This window comes from Molothrus ater, chromosome 5 (assembly GCF_012460135.2).
Source record: "Molothrus ater isolate BHLD 08-10-18 breed brown headed cowbird chromosome 5, BPBGC_Mater_1.1, whole genome shotgun sequence".
Lineage (NCBI taxonomy): Eukaryota > Metazoa > Chordata > Aves > Passeriformes > Icteridae > Molothrus > Molothrus ater.
Genome location: NC_050482.2, coordinates 34088709 through 34107549, shown reverse-complemented (window position 1 = coordinate 34107549; position 18841 = coordinate 34088709). Strand labels below are relative to the sequence as shown.

At 38.5% G+C, this 18841-nt stretch overlaps 1 protein-coding gene across 13 annotated transcripts in view; it reads left to right on the top strand.

Moving 5' to 3' along the window:
* GRIP1 (glutamate receptor interacting protein 1) overlaps nt 1-18841 on the top strand; it is a 309227-nt gene that overhangs the window by 82955 nt on the left and 207431 nt on the right. For 6 of the 13 annotated variants that reach the window (XM_036400174.2, XM_036400175.2, XM_036400168.2 and 3 more), the window contains exon 1: nt 11779-12288. The exons of 3 other annotated variants lie outside the window; for them this stretch is intronic. In XM_036400174.2, coding sequence (XP_036256067.1) covers nt 12156-12288 — 133 coding nt within the window. In that variant the 5' untranslated portion in view covers nt 11779-12155. Of the gene's footprint in view, nt 1-11774; nt 12289-18841 lie in introns of those variants that run through there. 4 more of the 13 variants (XM_036400177.2, XM_036400179.2, XM_036400169.2 and 1 more) reach the window with 2 other exon arrangements.

Below are 18841 nucleotides of genomic sequence, written 5' to 3'. Positions count from 1 at the left end.
AATCCAGGCATAGTAGAAACTCAGTTTACCTCTGGTGGAAAAGGTTCAGGCGACGGTGAAGAGAGAAAGGAGAGCATTCTATCGTAGAGCTTTAATCCAGAGTTTTATCCCAGGATGACAGACCTCTGAATGTTGTAACAGCTCCCAACAGAATCCAGACCGCATGGTCCCGTCTCCTTTTAAGCCTGGGACAGGGGGAGGGGAAAGGAGAGGTTGGCACACCTGGGGGGTTGGGATAGGTGAAACAGGAAATGGCATCACACTGCAACAGTTATTGAATACACTAGGTAAAATCAAGGACATAAATATTCATAAATCCATCATGTGTTCCCATTAGTATGTACTTGATTTTAACCCAACTGGTGTACACACTATTAAGGAGTATAGACTAGTCTTCCTAAACCAGACAATTAGACTTTTTCCAAAATTAGTGACAGAAATTCTTCCATTCATTTTGCAAAAAAATAAAAAGGGCACTGTAGCAGGCATCAGTTCTGTGTGCAAGTACATTGCATAAAAGGACATATATATCTTTAAGCCAGGTGTGTAAGCTGGATTTTTTCCTCCAACTCTTGAAGGCTTTGGTTTTGCAGATACCTGCCAGGTCTTAGCTTTTGGACTTATGAGTAACAGTTGATGAATCAAGGATGTGAGCTGCAAAAGACAGGGTCGTTCTCCACCTCTCCTTTCATGCTACCATTTCCTTTTGGTTGTTGTAAAGTAACCACCAAAGCTTGACATCAGAATCTGACAAAACCCCCTCCTTCTAAGTCACAAAATCACTGAATGGTTTGCGTTGGAAGGGACTTTAAAGATTATCTAGTTCCAACCCCCCACCATGGACAGGAACCCTAGATAAGGTTTCTCAGAGCCTCATCCAAGCTTGAACAGGGCAATGTCCAATCCCAGTGTATCAATGCCCTTTGCATAGGGCATCCACTTGAGACAGTGGAAGTTCTTCCCACTGGCCTCAGTAGATGCCAGTATTCAGAGAAGGTGTTTTTAAAAGTAAGAGTAACCAATATAAAAAAATTAACATAATGGCCAAGAGAGAATCTGATCGAGATATTTTGCGTTTTAAATCCAAAACCAAACCATATACAATTTAGATAGAAGCTGTGTCTGTTTCTAGATGTGGTGGTGTGGAGCTTGATTTTATTCTTTGCAGAGTCTTTCTGATTTTAAAGTAGCTCTATCCCTATGGGGAATCACTTATTGGGATATTTGTTGGTGGGGTGGAGATGGTGGATCTTTCAGAAGGGAATCATTTGAGACAAAAAACCAATCATACTTAGAAGCAACCAAGCAGTACTTCAAATTAACTTTTGTTTGCTTTTTATTTTCTTTTTTCTTTCAAGATGCAAAATGCTTGTTTTTCAACTTCTTTGTTTATTTACAGTAGTTTACAACTCATTAGAGATCCTAAATCCTTTTCAGAGTTTTGCAGTTTTTATTCAGTTAGTCTTATTATTTGGTAATTAGTCTGAAAAAAGATGTGATTTGATGTATTCAATAAGATTTGAAGTGGTAATGAATCATTATGTCTTGTAACTGCGCAGGATTTTTTTAGGTAGCTAAATCATTAAAAAAGGTATATTGTTGGCTATATCTGGTTGGTTGGTGTAGTGACTCTGGTGTAGTATATCACTTGCAGTAGGAGTCTCAGAAAACAATAGCTATTCCTTGAAGAAACAGCACTGGAATTTTTCCTTTAGTTTTCCCTTTAAAATAAGCATCTGAGTAGGTTCAGCCCACATGAAAAATCCTGATGAATTTATGGCTGTGTTCCGTAACATGTCATCATCCTCTCACACAAGGCCATATGTTTTCACTGGCTTCCTAAACAGAAAAGTTTTGGTTTTGACAATATATTAGAAAAATAGCATACAGGTTTACTTTTTATGTTTTGGTAGTAAAAGTAATTCTAAGAGTACTAGAACTACTTTATATATATAGAATTATTTATATATATATAAAAATTAGCTTCTGCATTGTCTCAGCATTTTTAGTTTTAAAAATTGAATTTTTCATGACAGTTCAGACACATGTTTCATTAATGCACTTTTAGTGACTCTTAATGATAATGCAGTTTGTAAAGTTATTGTAAAGTGAAGTTAGAGTAAATGTGACCTAACTTTGCAATTCTGCAAATGTGTAATGATGGGGCTAGCAAAGTGACTTCATCCATCTGTGGAATATTTCAAGGTCACACCTTTATTGGCTACAAGATTTCTAACTAAAAAGACAGAGGATGACAGTACTTACAGTTTGATAATGTTTGCTTACTAAGCGTGAAATGAAATTTAACAGTGCAGCATGTCTACATTTGTAAATTTATTGTGGTTGTTTAGACTTCTTGGAAAATGAAATGTCAAGTTATCACTCTTGGCTTCCAGGATGTGATCTTTAGGCCCAGCAGGAAAGTTCACTTTGTAAACTTTTCTTCTTCAAATAAGTGTGACAATAATTTTTTAAAACGTATTTCTTAAGCAAAACAAAACTCATGGAATGATTGTATCTGAAGTTAGGATGTGGAGCATCTGATGCAGCAGCTGCTCATTATCATAGTCCTTGGTACTGCCAGGCATCATGTTCAGCTCAGTGGGACAGTGAGTGAGGTTAAGCTCTTAAAAGATTTCTAGATTGACATCCTATATCATAGCAGTACAAAAATTGTGTCATCCACACCTGAGCAAGTAGTGCATGAAGCAATTTGCAGGAAAGACAAGTCTAAGAGTAGAGATTAGGATGGTCAGTTGTAAATACCTGAGACACCATTTTTAAGGGATTGAACTCAGACCTAAGGGGATATTTTTAAGGAGAAAGAAGAATTGCAGAACAGTTTATTAAGGAATCTTAATTGTCAGTCAATACCATGTGAACTCAAATGGTATAAAATCAGGGAGTATGCATGAGTGTGTCTACAGAATTGCTTTAGTGCTTCTGAGGAAAATGTTGATGGTTGGGTAATCCAAATAAAAATAATTAACAAGTCAGTTTGTAAAAGACACATCCTGTCTGAATTTGCATCTTTTAGAACTGTAGATGTGTTCTGAGCATCTAAAAGAGTGAAAAGGTTTCTTGGAATATCTGCAATAGTTATGAAATCGTTTGGGATTGTGAAGTTTTAGCTGTGTCAGTTTTGCATACTAACTGATAATGATTTAACTGGTCTGGTGTAAAAAATTTCCTTAGTATTTTCTTTTATCATTTTGTTAGTGTGGGTGAAAACTGAGGTCTCTCAGTATCTTGGACTCTTGAATCTTGAGGTGATTAATTACAAGTCATTTTCTGTGACTTTAGTAATTAACAAGAGGAATGCTATGTATTTCTTGATATGCACATTTTTAGTCATGTGACCAAATACATCATACGGTACAAAAACTCCAGGAGTTGTGAATTCCCACCTTATAACCTGCATACCAAGAGAGAAGCAGTGCCTGGCAGTGTGGATCTTAGTGAAGAGCACAGGGCTGAGTGTGAGGATGAAAATGATTGATTGTTAACAAGTGTTGTAAAGTGGATGTGTTAGGGATGACTTCTTGAGAACAGCTTGGAAAGCATTTGTATTTACCATGGGTGAGGAGTGCCACAGAAGAGGAATGAAGTGAATCCTGGTGTACAAAGTAGCTCTAAAGACAAGTTTGAAAATATTTTGTCTCTTCTGAGTGTCACAGAATGTAAATTCCAAGTAACCTTTCATTTGGGAACTATCAGCTTTCAAATAGAAGAAACCTCAAGTATTCTGTGGCTTCCGAAATGTATGCTGAGGTCAAAGATCTCATAGTCTTTATGAGTAAAATCAGAATTATTTGTTACAGCCTTTATTATTACCCTGTAAAGAGTGCAACATTGAACAAGTGATTATATTTAGTCTCACAATTTTATATGGCCAAGTTGTTATTGTAAGAGTGAATTTACAGCAGAAAATGTCAAACTGTATAGCAGAAGTAAATGAGATTCAGAAGCTCAGGATGTGATACCTTTTTTTTTCCCCCTTTGGTTTGTCTTTTAACATTCAAATATAGGAATGCTCTTCTCATGGAGGACGGAGCAGACAATTTTGAAGTCTGTGCTTTTGCTTTGTCTGTAGTTCCTTTGTTAACATCTTAGCGGCAGCACTAAGCAGATTTTCTCTACTTTTTTGTTATCTTTTAAGTTTTACTTTTTCTGTTCCCCTGGATGTAAAAAGGTGGACTTGAACTAGGAAACAAATTACAAACTGAACAGCAGAACCTGTTCTGTGCCCTTGGAATGGGGACAGAAGGGAAGTGAAACCTCATACATAAAGAGGTGTCAGTAGCTCTCATTTCCCAAACTGCTGTTTGGCGTGAGAGAGATGAAGTACCACACTAATGTTCAATGGGCCTTGCTACTGAGAGCTGCTGGATGGAAACCTCCATCCTTCAGAGCTGTGGAAATGTACTTGGGCCTCATTTCTGTGAGGTTACATGTGAAGTTGTCCTTTTTGCCTTTCAAGTCTTTTTACTGTTCTTTTTAATTTGTATGTTCTGCAGTTTCAGACTGTGTAAAGACAACAGGAATTACTTAAAACTGGATGTGGAGGATATTGAGAGAGAAGGAGAAGGGTTAATCTGTCTGGGCAACTGGATTCTTCATTACTGTCAGCTTGGCCTGTGCCTCTAGGGCAGTGGAGTCCAGATGGATGGTTTAATTTGCATATATATTTACATAGTCTTTTATTGTAAATTCATGTGATCATAATGAGGAATTTCTCTGTAGTATTTTCTTGACAGTTAAACAGAATTTTCTTCTTGTCAGAGCTCACCTGCAATAAAATCTTTCTATTCATCTACTACATCTTGACCCTGATAAAACATGGAGCTCAGGATACAGCTCAACTTCCTTTATGCCTGTGGGTTTTTCCCCCCACAGGTGCTTCTCCGTTAGTTCAATTTTATAGTTGCCTCCAGAGTTTTTGTATTTTTCCCTTCGGATTTCTTTCCTGTTGCCCATCTTCTACTACTTCTAACTGCTCTTGCAGTTTATTAAACAAATCACAGAAGTTTCTTGTTGCATTAATTGGTTCATCAGAGAAATGCAAAATATATGACAGGTAGATGTTTTCAATAATGAAATGCAACAAGGTTTTTACTGCTCTTCACAACTAAATATTGTTAATAGAAGAGGGGGAACACAGCAAAAAGTCTCATACATGTAAAGAGATGTTGAATGGTGGATTCTCCTGTGACTTAAATCTCACACAACATATTCAAAGAGGTCTTCCACTGTCAATTAACTGTGAAATCCCACCTTCTGCAAACTTGTTTGATGGCATGCTATAGCTCCTGTGGTCTGCAGCCTAAGAAAATATTTTGATGCTTTTGCTTTAAGAACTTCATTTCATGTATTAGCTAGGTATTTTTGTTCTGGCCAGCTGTAATTTCATAAATTAAATATTCATTCCTTCCAGTGCTCTATGTGCATTTTAATTATTGTCACAGTTGAAATGTGCAGTTGTTGAAAAATCGAAAATCAGGGAAATATAATGCTGTTTTTACTCAGAGAGGAGTAAAAGCCATATCCATATTCTAAACCACTTCTTCATATGTATTTCATAGTTGATTTGAGATATTCTTTGTGCATAAAATAGACACGTGATGCGAAATCTTGGTAGTGTTCCCTCTAGCCATTTGCTACATTTCTTTAAAAAGATGAAAACACCTTTAATTCAGACTTTCCTAGTCTGAATAGTAAAACTGAGCTGTGTTCTAGTTTTACTATTTTAAAATTTCAGTCTGCTGCTTTAACCCTGAAGGGGTTTTACATATGGTTGGAATAGTTCTCTGCTTAGCTTTTCTTGAAGAATGATTATTGGTGTCACAAAATATTAAGGAAATTCAAAGTTTTTTTGTACTTAATTTTACCTGAGCAGTATTTCCTTGGTGGTGATAAAATTAGCATTTGTTAATGCATATTTGTATCTTCTAATTAGCCACTTATTTAAAGCCAAATAGGCTAGAAAGATGAGAAAAAAAATAGAATGTATGCAAACGGCTTTAGCTGAATTCAAGGGGAAAAAAAAAAGTGTTTTTTTCCCTGAAGCATACATTCTGCATGAAATTCAACTTGACAAGTGACCCTTTCAAAACAGCACCACAAAGATTTCTCGGCATTCTCCATATATGAGAGGCTGTGTTCTTGTATTGTACACACAAGCAGTCCCCCAGTTCCCTCTAAATGAAAGTAGCCTCTTCCTCTCTCCTTTGTGTGCTCTATTTTATCCTCATCCCTGTGTTGGCATTCACATCTATGAGCACACTTTTATGTGAGAAAATTTTGCAAAAAAGCAAAACTACTGGGATCTTAATACAAAATAACATATATGATCAAATACAATAAAGAACTCAAGTTCTTTATTTTATTTATTTCAAAGTACTGGAAATGTGTGTGTGTTCACTTGCAAAAAAAAGGAAAAAAGAGGGAAAAGATTTGGTAGTTAATTTAATTTACAGCTAGGTGATGTAAAAGCTGAACTCCAACTCTCAAGTCTTGCATTAATTTAGGAGCAGAGGACAAAAATGGTCTATGATTCTGTGTGAGCAATTAATAACAAGAATGTATGACTTGTGAAACTGAATGTAATGCATGAAAATCAGAGCAAACTGATAATTTAACAGTGTATAACGAGTATCAGATCTTAAAAATAGCAGGATGGATCCAGCACTATTTTATCACCATTCAGTTCTCCTGCAACAACAATCTAGAGATAGTGCACTGGTTATCTGCATGTATATAAACTGTCAAATGGGAGAGATATGCAGTGCAATATTTCATATGTCTCATGCCTTCATATATGATGCTCTTTTCAGATGTCTTTAGGAAGAGAACAAAACTTGAGTTTGGAATCTGGCTTGACAGAGGGGTTTTGGGTGGGGCAGTGGTACCCCAGGGGGCGGTGGGCTGCTGCTAGGTACTGCTCACGCACAATATTGGCTTTGAACACAGCTCTGCTTCTGTGTATGCGGGCCATGTGTTCTTATAGAGTGTAACAGATTGTTGATTACAGGCATTTTATAATTTTCAAATTGATAAGCTCACATTTTGCACCAAGATATTTAGAGCAAAGAGTGGAAAATTGCAGCCTTGATATGAGCAATTGTCGCGTGTGAACAAACATCACTTGAAAAACTAGAAAGTCAGACAAGATGATTCTGTAAGATAAATAAGGGGAATAGTTCCTTTGTTAGTTATTGCTGGTTTTCAAAAACAATGACAGCGGGTTATCAAAGACATCCCTCAGTTGAAGGAGAAACAGAGAAGAAACGATTATTTCTTCCTTTTGAGGCTTGCTGTACCTTTATGCTCAGGGGTTTGAGGGAGGTGGGAAAAAACCTGTTTCCTCTATTCAGTCAGCCTCCAAGAGCTGTTTATAATAATCTTAATTTTTGTATTGTCCATGTATAATTCTGTGGGGTTTTTCCACAAGAGTAACCTGAAGCAGGTACATCTCTGCAACTGCCATTGTGTGTTCTCTTCCATAGCTGCCTCCCAATGAGGGGCATTGCCTCCCCCAGCAGAAAACTTTTAGGGCTGCCCGGAGATACAGGAGGGTAGGAGGGTTCATCTGTCTAAACGATTCTTCTTTTAAACACTGAAACATGCTGATTAACAGAGTGCAAAATACTGCCCCAAACTATTAATATTTGGTGCCCATTCCATTCTGTATTTATGATGCAACACATTAGAGAGTCTTGCTTCGTGTACAGGCTCTGGTTTCAAAGCATCGTGTTTGCAAGTCCACTCAAATGGAAATACTTGTTAAATATTTACTACCATAGTGGCTTATCCTTGGATGCCAAGAGGTTTTTTCTGCTGCTTTTCCCAAATACTGGGAAAAATGCTGTAGAAAAGAAATATGTCACTTGTGAAAGTTTACCTTGATAATTATATAGCTAATTTTGTGGAAATAAAATGTTAAATATAGATATTTTGCATTATGAGAAACCTAATCTTTGCTCTGGGTAGGGTATAAAGACAAGTTAATGCTTAAATGCTGACATCTGTCTTTTAGGAAATTATCCATGGCTGCAAAAGCATGTATGCTTTAGCTCAACTTTGCAAAAAGGACTGTCTTATCTATGTATGTTTTATTATTGCTGTGAGGTCTTTTCCAGTGAGTCACTGACATGAGAGTGATCCAGTTTGATGGAGCTTCTCCTTAATGTAAACAAATTAATTATCAGAATGCAGTATGCAAATATTACCTAATTGGTGCCACTTGGCAAAATTTTTGTTATGCCAGTCATGCTGGAGACAGCATGACAATCCTTGCTTCTTCTAAGGAGTCCCCTTGGAAATGGTAATAGAATGCTTGCTTTGATTGGAGTAGGCAGAAAGGATGAGCCAAAGAGCTTCAGACATATTTACATTGCAACTTTCTATTGTGGCTTTAAAACACCAGAAAATTGATTCTCCAAATTCTAGTTCAGAGACAGCTTCAGAATATTAACCAATATCTCATTTTATGCCCTCAGGGCATAATTATCCTATTCTCTTTGTCATTAAAGATGAAACTCTTTGTCATCTCTGATGTTTTTGCATTTTAAAAATTTGAAACACAGTGTTTGTTTCTTTCTCTGCTTGTCCTGTCCAATCAATATACCTTTCTGAAACTGCCATATGCCTCTATTAGTTTCTGCTTTTAAATTTCTTTTCAAGCAGAAGGTTCAAAGAACCATGTTCATTAAGAAATGAGTTCTTCTCCACAAGAAGCTGCAGAAGGGTGAATCCTGAGCAATGGGGGAAGCAGTAGTTAAGCTGTTTATTTGGTTTTTTCCCACTGTGTTTATGAAACTGAGTTATCTGTGTATACTTTTGAAAGTAGGACTATGATTAAATATTTACCGGTATGGCATGAGGAGTAGCTAATGAGTGTCTCCAGCATTTTCAGCAAACAGTGGCAGTGGTATGTAATGCATATGAAACAAAAATTTTGTTGAGAAATCTTACTAGTGTAGTAAAGCACTTAATGCTCCGATGTGTATTAATATATAACAACAATGTCCTCAGTTAAGGTATTTCCTTTTCTTTAAATTGTCCCAAATACCACAGTATTTTAGGTCAGAGAAAATCCAATCAAAAGCTTAATTTGGTCTATGTTTTTTTAAAAAAAATGTAAAAATTATGAAATTATGTGTCTGCTGTTTGCATTCATGTAAAAGGGAATGTCTGTATGATTTACATTCTGGCAGGATTGTCAGTTCGTGTGTTAGAAACTGCAGGCATGCTTCTGCATCTTTAACGTAGGAGATGGAGCCTGGTTTGTGTAGAGAGTAGTTGGTGGTGGGATAGAGTTAAGTGCAGCAGAGCTTGAACCTCCTCTTCTTATCTGAGGAGAGCTTGTGCTCCCCCTCAAGCCCTTCATACTTTACACACAACATGGCTGGGAGCTATTACCATGAGCACTGGCCACTAATACCGTTTGGTGCATTATTTTCTGCTTTACTGCCATGTAGCTGTGTGATGCACCTCATGAGCACGAGAGAGAAGTCCATTGCACAAGGTAGTAATGTACTTTCCAAAGCTGAAAATTTGCCCAGTCTTACATCAGTTCTCTCTAGACAGTGGTCAGGCAGTTGATGTCCTGCACCTGCTGCTTGTGTTACTACTTCAGATCATTTGGCTGCTCCCATATCTGCTTCTTTGTTGTATTTTTCTTGTTATGGATTGGCCTGAAGTCTCCCTGGGGTCTGCTGAGGACTAGGGAAACTGCTTCTGCTGCACTATGTTAAGCAACAGAGGCAGTGGAAAAGGTTGTATTTACTTAGTAAAAGCCAAGTGTGTCTGCTTATTCCAGTTTTCAGCTTTCATTTAGAAGACAGTTTAAAAGCCAGAAAGTTTTACATTTTCTCCTTTTTAAAAAGCTTTGTAATTTTTAATTGAATGTAATAATTTAACTTCATGGAGCAGTGATGGCTGCAAGACTTCTGTCTCGACTGTTACTGACACCTACAAATACTTTTTTCACATCTGTCAGGGAGAGTCCTCAACAGGGGCGACAATCTAACATTTCCTTCTCTGAAAAGGAGAGTCCTGCCTCTGCTGTAGGCTACATCTTTGGTTTTCATGTTTTGTGACAGTAATGTTTTTGCTGCTTGGTGGCAGAGTGCAGAAAAGATGCAAGTTGAAGCCTTCAAACAGTGATCCCTTCCTAAAGTCATAGGTGAAGTTTCTTTGGCTTTTTAAATTTTGGTAATATGCCTGTAATACTCCTCTAAGGTCTTTACCATTTGAAAGTTGAAAGCTGTGTGATAAAACCAGACTTGTAATGAAACACAACCTCCTTATAGAAGTTTTACTAAAAATAGTTCTGGTGGTGCCCTGGGGGTGTTCATCAGCTAGCGACAGTGACTGCATTTTCACAGCGGGCAAGCAGGGCTGGTGAGGTCAAGGAGGATGAGTCTTTATTCCTGTAGGGAGCTTGGCAGGAGCATCCAGGGATTTTTGAGCTTTTACGGATAAAATGAGCGTGGGTTTGTGACAATATTGTTTTAAAATACCTGGAAAGCTGGAACAAGCCCAAAAAAATTCCAGTTCCATCTTTCAGTGTGAGTGTGTGTTTTAGGGTCCCTAGGCATCAGGTCTAGTTGACCTCTACTTATAACTTTCACGTTTCAAAACTAGAAAATCCCAACTTAATACTGATTAATCTCTGCATACTTCTTTTGAAGTAGAATTGGTAAGTTACCATCCTTGTTTTTGCTTTACTTCTTCTTTTGAAAACATTGGCCTGGTTTACTCTTTGCAGAATGACTCACTGAAATGTCTGCATCACCAGAAACTAATCCCTGCTCTGCATGCTCTTCCTTTTCCAGATGATGAACTTGTAAAATCTGTTTTACAGGAAGACTTTCTGACTTCCTTATGCTCTTAAGTGCAAAATGGTATCTCTTGGGAGCCTGTGTGCAAGTGACCATGTTCAGCACATAGTTTGACTGAGGTGACTGCTCGATCCCTAACTTGTGCCAACGGACAGGAGAAGTCCTGCTGGACTAGGGAATGTGAGGACAATTAAAAGCCCCTGACAGATGTCAGCGTGTTAGGAGTCGAGCAGTCACTGCTTTTGTTTTTGTGCAGGAGGGAAACTTCATCAGAAACACGGATGAAATTCCAGCCTTATCTTAGGGAATGCATGTGAGTTTCAGGCACACAGCAAGAGAAAAAAGCCAGCGCCTTTTCAGGCTTTTTGCTTCTCTCACCCTGTGCAAAAAATATTCTGCCGCACCTTAATTTTAAAGTTTTTTGAACTCTGCTGGGATTTGAAATGAGTATTGTCACAGTGTGCTTGTGATGTTGCTTCCTTTGTTTGCCTATTGCCATACACTCTGGCCAGCTCTGTAGGAGACTTATCTGGGGTGCCTTTTAATGTTTAGATCTAGCAGTGATTAGAATACACTAATGCCCAGTGGGTATATGTGTCATTTTTTAACAGCTGCCGAGCTTTCTCCCTGCTGCTCCAATTAACGCATTCGGCGCACACTTGCCAGTGAGTGGGCTGTGTGTATGGATTAAACCACTTTGCTCTTTATTCATCCAGTGTATGAGATGCCAGAAATGGATTGGCGTGCTTCCTGTTCTTACAACAAATGAAATCAAACGTGCTCCTGAGCTTTTGCCTGGGTAGATATGAGGGCAGCATTTAACTGGCAAATGGAAACCTGTTTTCCTGTGAGATATGGTTCAGTCCATTGACTAACGTCTATCCCCGCCTCCCAGCCCCTCTTCAAATGATGGAGACACAGGATAGGGAGCTCTCAGTGCTGGGCTTCCCCTTGCTGACAAGAAGGTCTCTTCAACTTTGCCCTCCGCTGCTTAATAACAACTTGAAATCCTAAAATTCTCTTTTTGCTTCAATGCTTTCCTCCTTTATTTATTTTCAGATTGAAATATTCCAGTCAGTAGATTTGATAAAGTGTGTCTCTTTGTGTGTGTCCCTTTTTTTAAAAAAAAAAGGCAAAACAATATGCTTCCGAGTCACAGCTGAGATAAGGGAGGGGTTGTTTAATGGTAGTGGAGCGGCTGGTGGGAGCCGCTGCTCTGCTCCGGTGCCTGCGGTTGATTCATGCTGGGACAGCTCTTTGTGAAGCAGAGGGAGAAGGGGGCTGCCGGCTGGGGCTGTGAGTGAGGAGGAGATGGAACGCTTCTTGGGCTTTGTCAAGCAGATACGAAGATCGAGAAGAAGAAAAGGCAAAAAGTACCGTCCGGAGGAGGATTACCATGAGGGCTATGAGGATGTCTACTATTATGCCTCAGAACATTTTCGAAGTAAGTATTTTGCATAACCTCATTTTCCTTTGGCTGTGATAATGTTATGTTCTTAAGATGTTTAAACTCCAGAAATGCAAGCAATATTCCTCCCTTGCTAGAACCTGAGCCTCGTGTATGTATTAAAGTCAGTTCCTGTGAGAGCTCTTTCTGGCTCTGCTGCTGATGAACAATACAAAGCATCTGAAGTGGCACAGAAGCTCTCAAAGTAAAGAGGGTCTGTCTGCAGACCCTGGTGAGATTTCAGATGCAGTTAATCCAGTCTGACTGCTGGAAACCTTTTGTTAAAACACTGTTGAGGAGTGAGTAGGGTGGCAGTAGCCCTTGTAGAGTGTCTTTAGAAGGCTGTGTGGATATTTTTAAAGCACTACAGAGGCAGTGAGCACTCATTTGTAAGCTGAAGTTGATGAATAATGTTTGCTATTGAGGGAGAGTCAGTTTACTGAGCCTCTGCTGTGACCTGGTCTTTTCAGTAGTGAGTAAATTGAGTGGGCTGGTTCCTCGCTGCAGGTCCGGGACCACTGCTGGAGAATTAAGTGGGGATTTTTTTTGCTGGCATTCATGTGATGGCACTCAGCAGCTCTGCCAAAACCAAAATAAACCACCTGCTTAGAAATTCCTGTGCAAAGTGTATGCTGGACCCTGCAGCTTCTTAGAGTTTGTCCTCTGTGCCTGTCGGGTTTCAGCGCTGCCAGACTGCCGTGGTCTTCTGGAGAAGAGGATGTGGCCAGAGGTGCCCACAGGGAGGGTGGGAAGGAGGGAACCACACACAGCCCCTGCCTGTGGTCTTGTGTGGCACTGTCAGGGCAAGGTGGTGCCAGTATGAGCATAATTCAGCCATGAGCAGAAATTGCTTGTTTCTGTTGTTTTGGCCACTGGTTTGGGACCTTTGCAGTGAAGCTGTGCCTTGTTGAGCTGCTGAAGTTAGATGCACTTTTTTGTTGTTCTGTACCATGTGAGTGACTGTCAGTATCTTTTTTCCTTTATTTCCACTTTGCTGAAATAAATAATAAGAACCTTACATTTGTTTTAAGATAGAATGATAAATGTGATTGTGTCTTACAGCACCAGAGAACTGCTATCTTGTGGAAAATTAGGAAACAAGAATTGTTCTTATTGGCTTTCTCCCAGTGCACTATGCTTGCCTATCTCCTAAAGACAATCAGTGTTGGGTGCTTGGTTGTTTACTGGTCTTCTACTTGATACAAATTTGTTTGCTTTCCATTTTTAAGAAAACATATCATGCTGATAATTTTAAAAAGTACAACTTACCTATGTTGTTAAGAGGGAGTTCTTGCAAGAAGACCTATTTGGGAGGCAATGCAGTAATAATGGGTAACGTAGTGGCATGAAGTCTGCTACACAAAATCTACTACACAAGAACTAAAAATTTTAAATCTGTTTAGCACTGAAAAATTTGAATGTGATATGTTAGTGAAAGCACGTAACTTCTCCTTGCTTTAATATGTAAATCAAAAGAACGTGTCAAAGCTGTACGTCAAAATATTTCCCTAGCTGATTGTTGTTGCTGAAGGTCCTTTAAAGAGGAAAGCAAAGCCCCTCCAAAAACTGTCAAATGTAATAAGGGTTTCTTGACTGACGATGAATGAATTATTAACTCTTAACTTAATGTATGGCACTAAGATTGAGCCAAATATCTAATAGTTTTTTCCTTTTCTTCTACTTAGATAATAGAAGAATAGTATATACTTCAGCTTGTGGAGGTCATAAGTATTTCAGACTGGACAAAATGCGTGTCACATTTTGAAGTGATGTTTACAGCAGCGTTCAAGTACTCAGATTGAATTGAACTCAAAATAGCACACAGCCCTATGGAGCTGGATGCACAAAGAGTTAGCTACATCTCACAGTTACTTAAACCAAACAATCACAGGAGATTTGAGCCATGCAGTCTTTATAGAGATACCATCTCAAGCAAAATTCCTCCTCAAGTGCTTTTGTCTGGTGTTTCCATGTGCTTTATGTGTCAGTGTTTTGGTTGGATAGGTGTGGTAGTTACTTAAATGTGCAAAATCTGGAAAGATGCTGCTGGTGCTACTACAAATGGACTTGTCAAATTAAATTTCCTGTGTTTGGGACAATGAAATGTTTCATATTTAATTTAATTATGGTCTGGTGTTACACTGTTTACAGTACAAATTTAAAGTAATTGCCGAGCTTTTAATAGCCATTCCTTCTGCAGTCATTTGCTTAAAAGAAATGTGTGCTTGCAGGAAAGATTGTATTTATTGTTATGACTTTTAGAATATCAGAGCTAATGAACTCAAATGCCTATTGTTCATTCAATTGAGATGGAGTTTTTTTAGATTTACTTTCTCTATGTTGTTAGGCATCCCTTCTCTATCATCATTTATGAGTTATATATCCAATTAGCCAGTACATTTGAAGATTGTCTGAGACAATCACTTTATGAGCTTGTTACTCTCTCTCTTCTTCCCCCATTTGTAATATGGCTTAGAGTGTTGCACAGGGAGGCAGAATTAATGGAAAATGCAGAAACTGCATTAGAATAACTGCGGGATCAAACAAAGACAACAAAGTTAAAAACAGAATAGGCCTCTGGGAATCACAGGAAAAAGGTGACTTTAGTTTGTCCTCCACCCAGCTGTGCCTGGATACTGGGATATTTTCGCTCGCACTGTTTGGTATACCATCTTTACTCCTCCAAAGCTTTGCCATGGAAGACCATATTAACTGTGATACTGGCACACAGCACGATGAAGGGAATGTGCAATGCTGCCTAAAGCTCCCTGAGTAAAAAAAGACACCCCAGCTCCTGAGGCAGATGTCTTTTTGTCTTCGATGTCTCATCCACTTGTTTTCAGTTAATGGATAACTTTCCTTTGACATGCAGCACCAGCTCTCCTATCTTTCTGAAGTGTCTGTGCTATGTAATGCTAGAAAAACCAAAGTAACAATTTTGGTACGCAAGCACATATTGACATTAGTAGTGCAGGCATCATACTTATTTCAGTGTGACTTTGCAGTGTGAACATAATGGGTGATAAAATTGCTACCCAACCTACTCAGACACGTTGGTGCTTCTTTTGTAAAACACTTAAAGAAGCATCATACTTATCTTGAGCAGCATCCTACCACTGCCATTCAACCTGTTCCTTATAACAAGGCTTTGTATGAAAAAGGCCCTTTTTATATTATTGCAAAGACTGTTTGCAAACCATCAGGAATGCCGGCTAGCAGAACGTGCTGGAATGCTCCCAGAAATGACATAAATCCAATTGCTGAAGTAAGGGTGTTGTGCCAAGACCTTAGAGTTTCAGCCTGGTCTTGAGCGGGAGTGTGGTTTTGGGACCCAGCTCAACTTGGTCACCTCTGACCAAAACAAACACTTCTTCCCACACCCTAAAATGATTTCAGCACTAAGTCTATTTTTCAAAATATTTGGAAGGATTTGGGTTTCTTTCATCTCATTTTGGAACTTCACAGGTTTCATGAAACATGCAGGTCTAGAAGGTGAATGCATCTTGTTAAATTTTGCCTTATTTATGGTACTTCTGGTGTCTGTCATCCATCTCCTGAAAGATCTTTTTTTTCTCATTGGTGGTTCTTCTTCTGATGATGTTCTTCTCAACGTGGTTCACAGCATAGTCTGTTGCCCTAAAGATTTTTCTTTCTGTGTTGCTACAATGACAATATTAAGTAATGATCACAAAAAGCGATGTCTGAAGAATTCTGCTAGTAAGTACCTACTAACCTGAAAGGTCCTATAATTTTAGCCATGACATTAAAATGTTCCATTTAGTCACCAGGGTCCAAGGAGCAACTTTCTTCTATCCTTTGTCAAGGCCTAGTATATATTGTGTAGTAAGAGTGTTGATATGTTAGACAAAGTAATCTGCCATAGTCTACATCTGCAGTGAAGTCATATATCATTTCCTTCTCTGATGCCATCTATTAATTATTTCAGAATCATCTGGTTCCTCAGTTTAGGACCATCAACCTCTTCAAATTCGTTCTTTAAATAGATGTGATGGTTTTTCTACTGATTTGCCCTTCTCCCTCCCTTTGTCATCACTGGAAAGTGAAGGGAAGTTATTTGACTCCTAGCCTAGCAAATACGGTAAAAAAGAAAAAACTGAAGGTTTTTTATGACTCAGAATTGAAAATGTCCTCTTTGTTGACTGAAATCTGGAAATTATTAAGATTAAAATTGTATATATGGCACACTTCTCAGGATGGTGTCGGCAGAAAAACTCCACTTGGGCGTTATTCTGCAAGACAGCTCAATGTTATGGTGCAGAAACTCCCACACCGTAGCTGCCAAAATGTTAGGAATAAATGTCTTTGCATTTCATACTGGAGGTGGTTTTGAAGCTGTATTAAATACATAAGCCAAAACACCAAGGGGAGTGACATGCCAATGGTTTCTTAATGATGTGGTCAGTAGCAACATCACTCTTGTCAAGATTTTCTCCATTTTGTAAATTGGTAAAAATAGTTCTTGTTTGCAGCAATCTCACAGATTTGATTGGGGTTGCAGAAGAGTTAATGATTTTGTGAGTCATGTGGTGACAAGGTAATTGAGTATCTCTTGCTCAAGCTGTAGAGATGTTAATTGATCCCGAGAATGAGGAATGCAGGACAACTGCTTTTTATTTTACAATGATTGTGTGTTGCTAGTTTGCTGTTAACTGGATGTGCATGTGTGGGGGGGTTGTTCTTCACCTACCACAGATCTTGTCATGTCAGTACAGTAAAATCTCAGCTTTCATAGAAACTAAAGTATTTGTTGAAGCCTACAAGAAAAAAAGGCTTGTAGAGGATATTGCAGGCTTTGAAAACACGTTAAAAATAATATTTAAAAGAAATAACTAAAATTTATTCAAACTTCTTATTTCCTTCACCTTAATAACTGTTTTATGGTTGTTGGAATCTGGAGATTTTCATTAATGGACTTCAGGTCTTGAGTATTTCTGTTTTACAGAAGTATTTCTGTTTTCCACTCTTTTCCTGAGATCTGAATAGCCCCAGTGCCTCAGGTTCATCATGGATGTGGTGCCCGTGTCCAGACAGACTCTGTCATCACAGGGCTACCCCCCGTGTCAGTTTGCAAGCCAGCCACGGTGATAAAGGAAGCTGCTGTGTTTGAGTTTTATTGCTGGGGCAGGCGGTGTCAATTTCCCCATTCAGGGTTTTCTGAATAAAACAAAAGTGGTAGCAAGTGATGTTGTCTCTGCTTCCACTGCTAAGACTTCCCATGTGACAATAGCAATATTTTCCATTTTGGATCAAATTCACACAGTTGTTAGGTAAGGGTCTACCCACATGCTGCTTCTCTTGCTTTTTCATCTTCTTTAACACACATAGGTGTTAAAATTGCTAAAAAATGTTGGGTTTTTTTAAAGCAATTGGTTATTGCACCTAGTGCAGTTTTATATTTCATGACATCCATCCTCTTGCAGAGAATTGCTTGACTCTTGATGAGGTATGTATGTGTTTTGGAGATGATCCCATTTATCTACCATCTTGTACATTGTGGTTGCTAGTGAAAGTGTTCTTTCTGCTGGAAGCCAAGTGGAGGGGAAGAATTACATACTATGCTCATTTTATAGACAAGCAAAGTAGTAGGAGTAGGTAAAAAAAGAAGACTGTTAGCAGCTCTTCAGCCTCCCATGAAATTATTTATGTTTTCTAAGCCCATAAGACACATGCATATATTAAAATCTTATTTTACTCCTTTTATGGTTTATATTAGTTAAAACGTGTAAGTCTTGGGATGAGACTTGTGTTTGTAGGTGTTTAGTCTGTTTGAATAATAAGCTTTAGCTGCATTATGTTGTTTATATAATTAAGATATAATAAATTGGTGTTGTTCCTTGTGCTGCAGTAGTGTGATACCCAACTACACAGTCTGTTAGTGTGGCACCTAGACCTGAGGCTGTGGGGTTCCCTGCAGGACTGGAGCAATGCATCTCTTCTTGCCAGGCAGGTGTGTGCTGGTTTTGGTGAAACATTTTCATTATTTGTGAAACAGACCAAAAAAGCCTAATTTTGTTTTTTACTTAAAACTGTCAGGCAACAGCCAGTTTTAAGTTTGTTAGTAATAGGATTGCTTTTTTAAATGACCCTTTATGGCTCTTCTACAAGTGGCCCTTAGGCTCCTGGGGCAGCACAGAGCATGGATAGTAAAACATTGCTTTGGAGTTACTTGAGGGAAAATAGCTTATTTATTTGAAGGCACTGAAATAATGAGACCTGAGTTATATAATTCTTTGCATGAAGTGGAAACACTTTCCCTGCGAGCAATTGCGAGCGTACAATTTCTTTCATTTTATCTGTGCTATTTTTCTTTCATTTACTTTCCAGTCCTATTCTTTACTGAGTAACTAAAGATCCTGATTGCCCCTGCTCAAGAAATTTACTCGTTCTAGGTCTTCCTCTTCTTACAGCGGCTAGTGTTATAATGCTGTACCTTAGTGTTAGAGAATTTGGTACCCTTTATATTTTAGTGTGTCTAGAATATATGATGTTCACATTCAGACAAAGAAATTCAGAGATCTGGGCTTCCTAC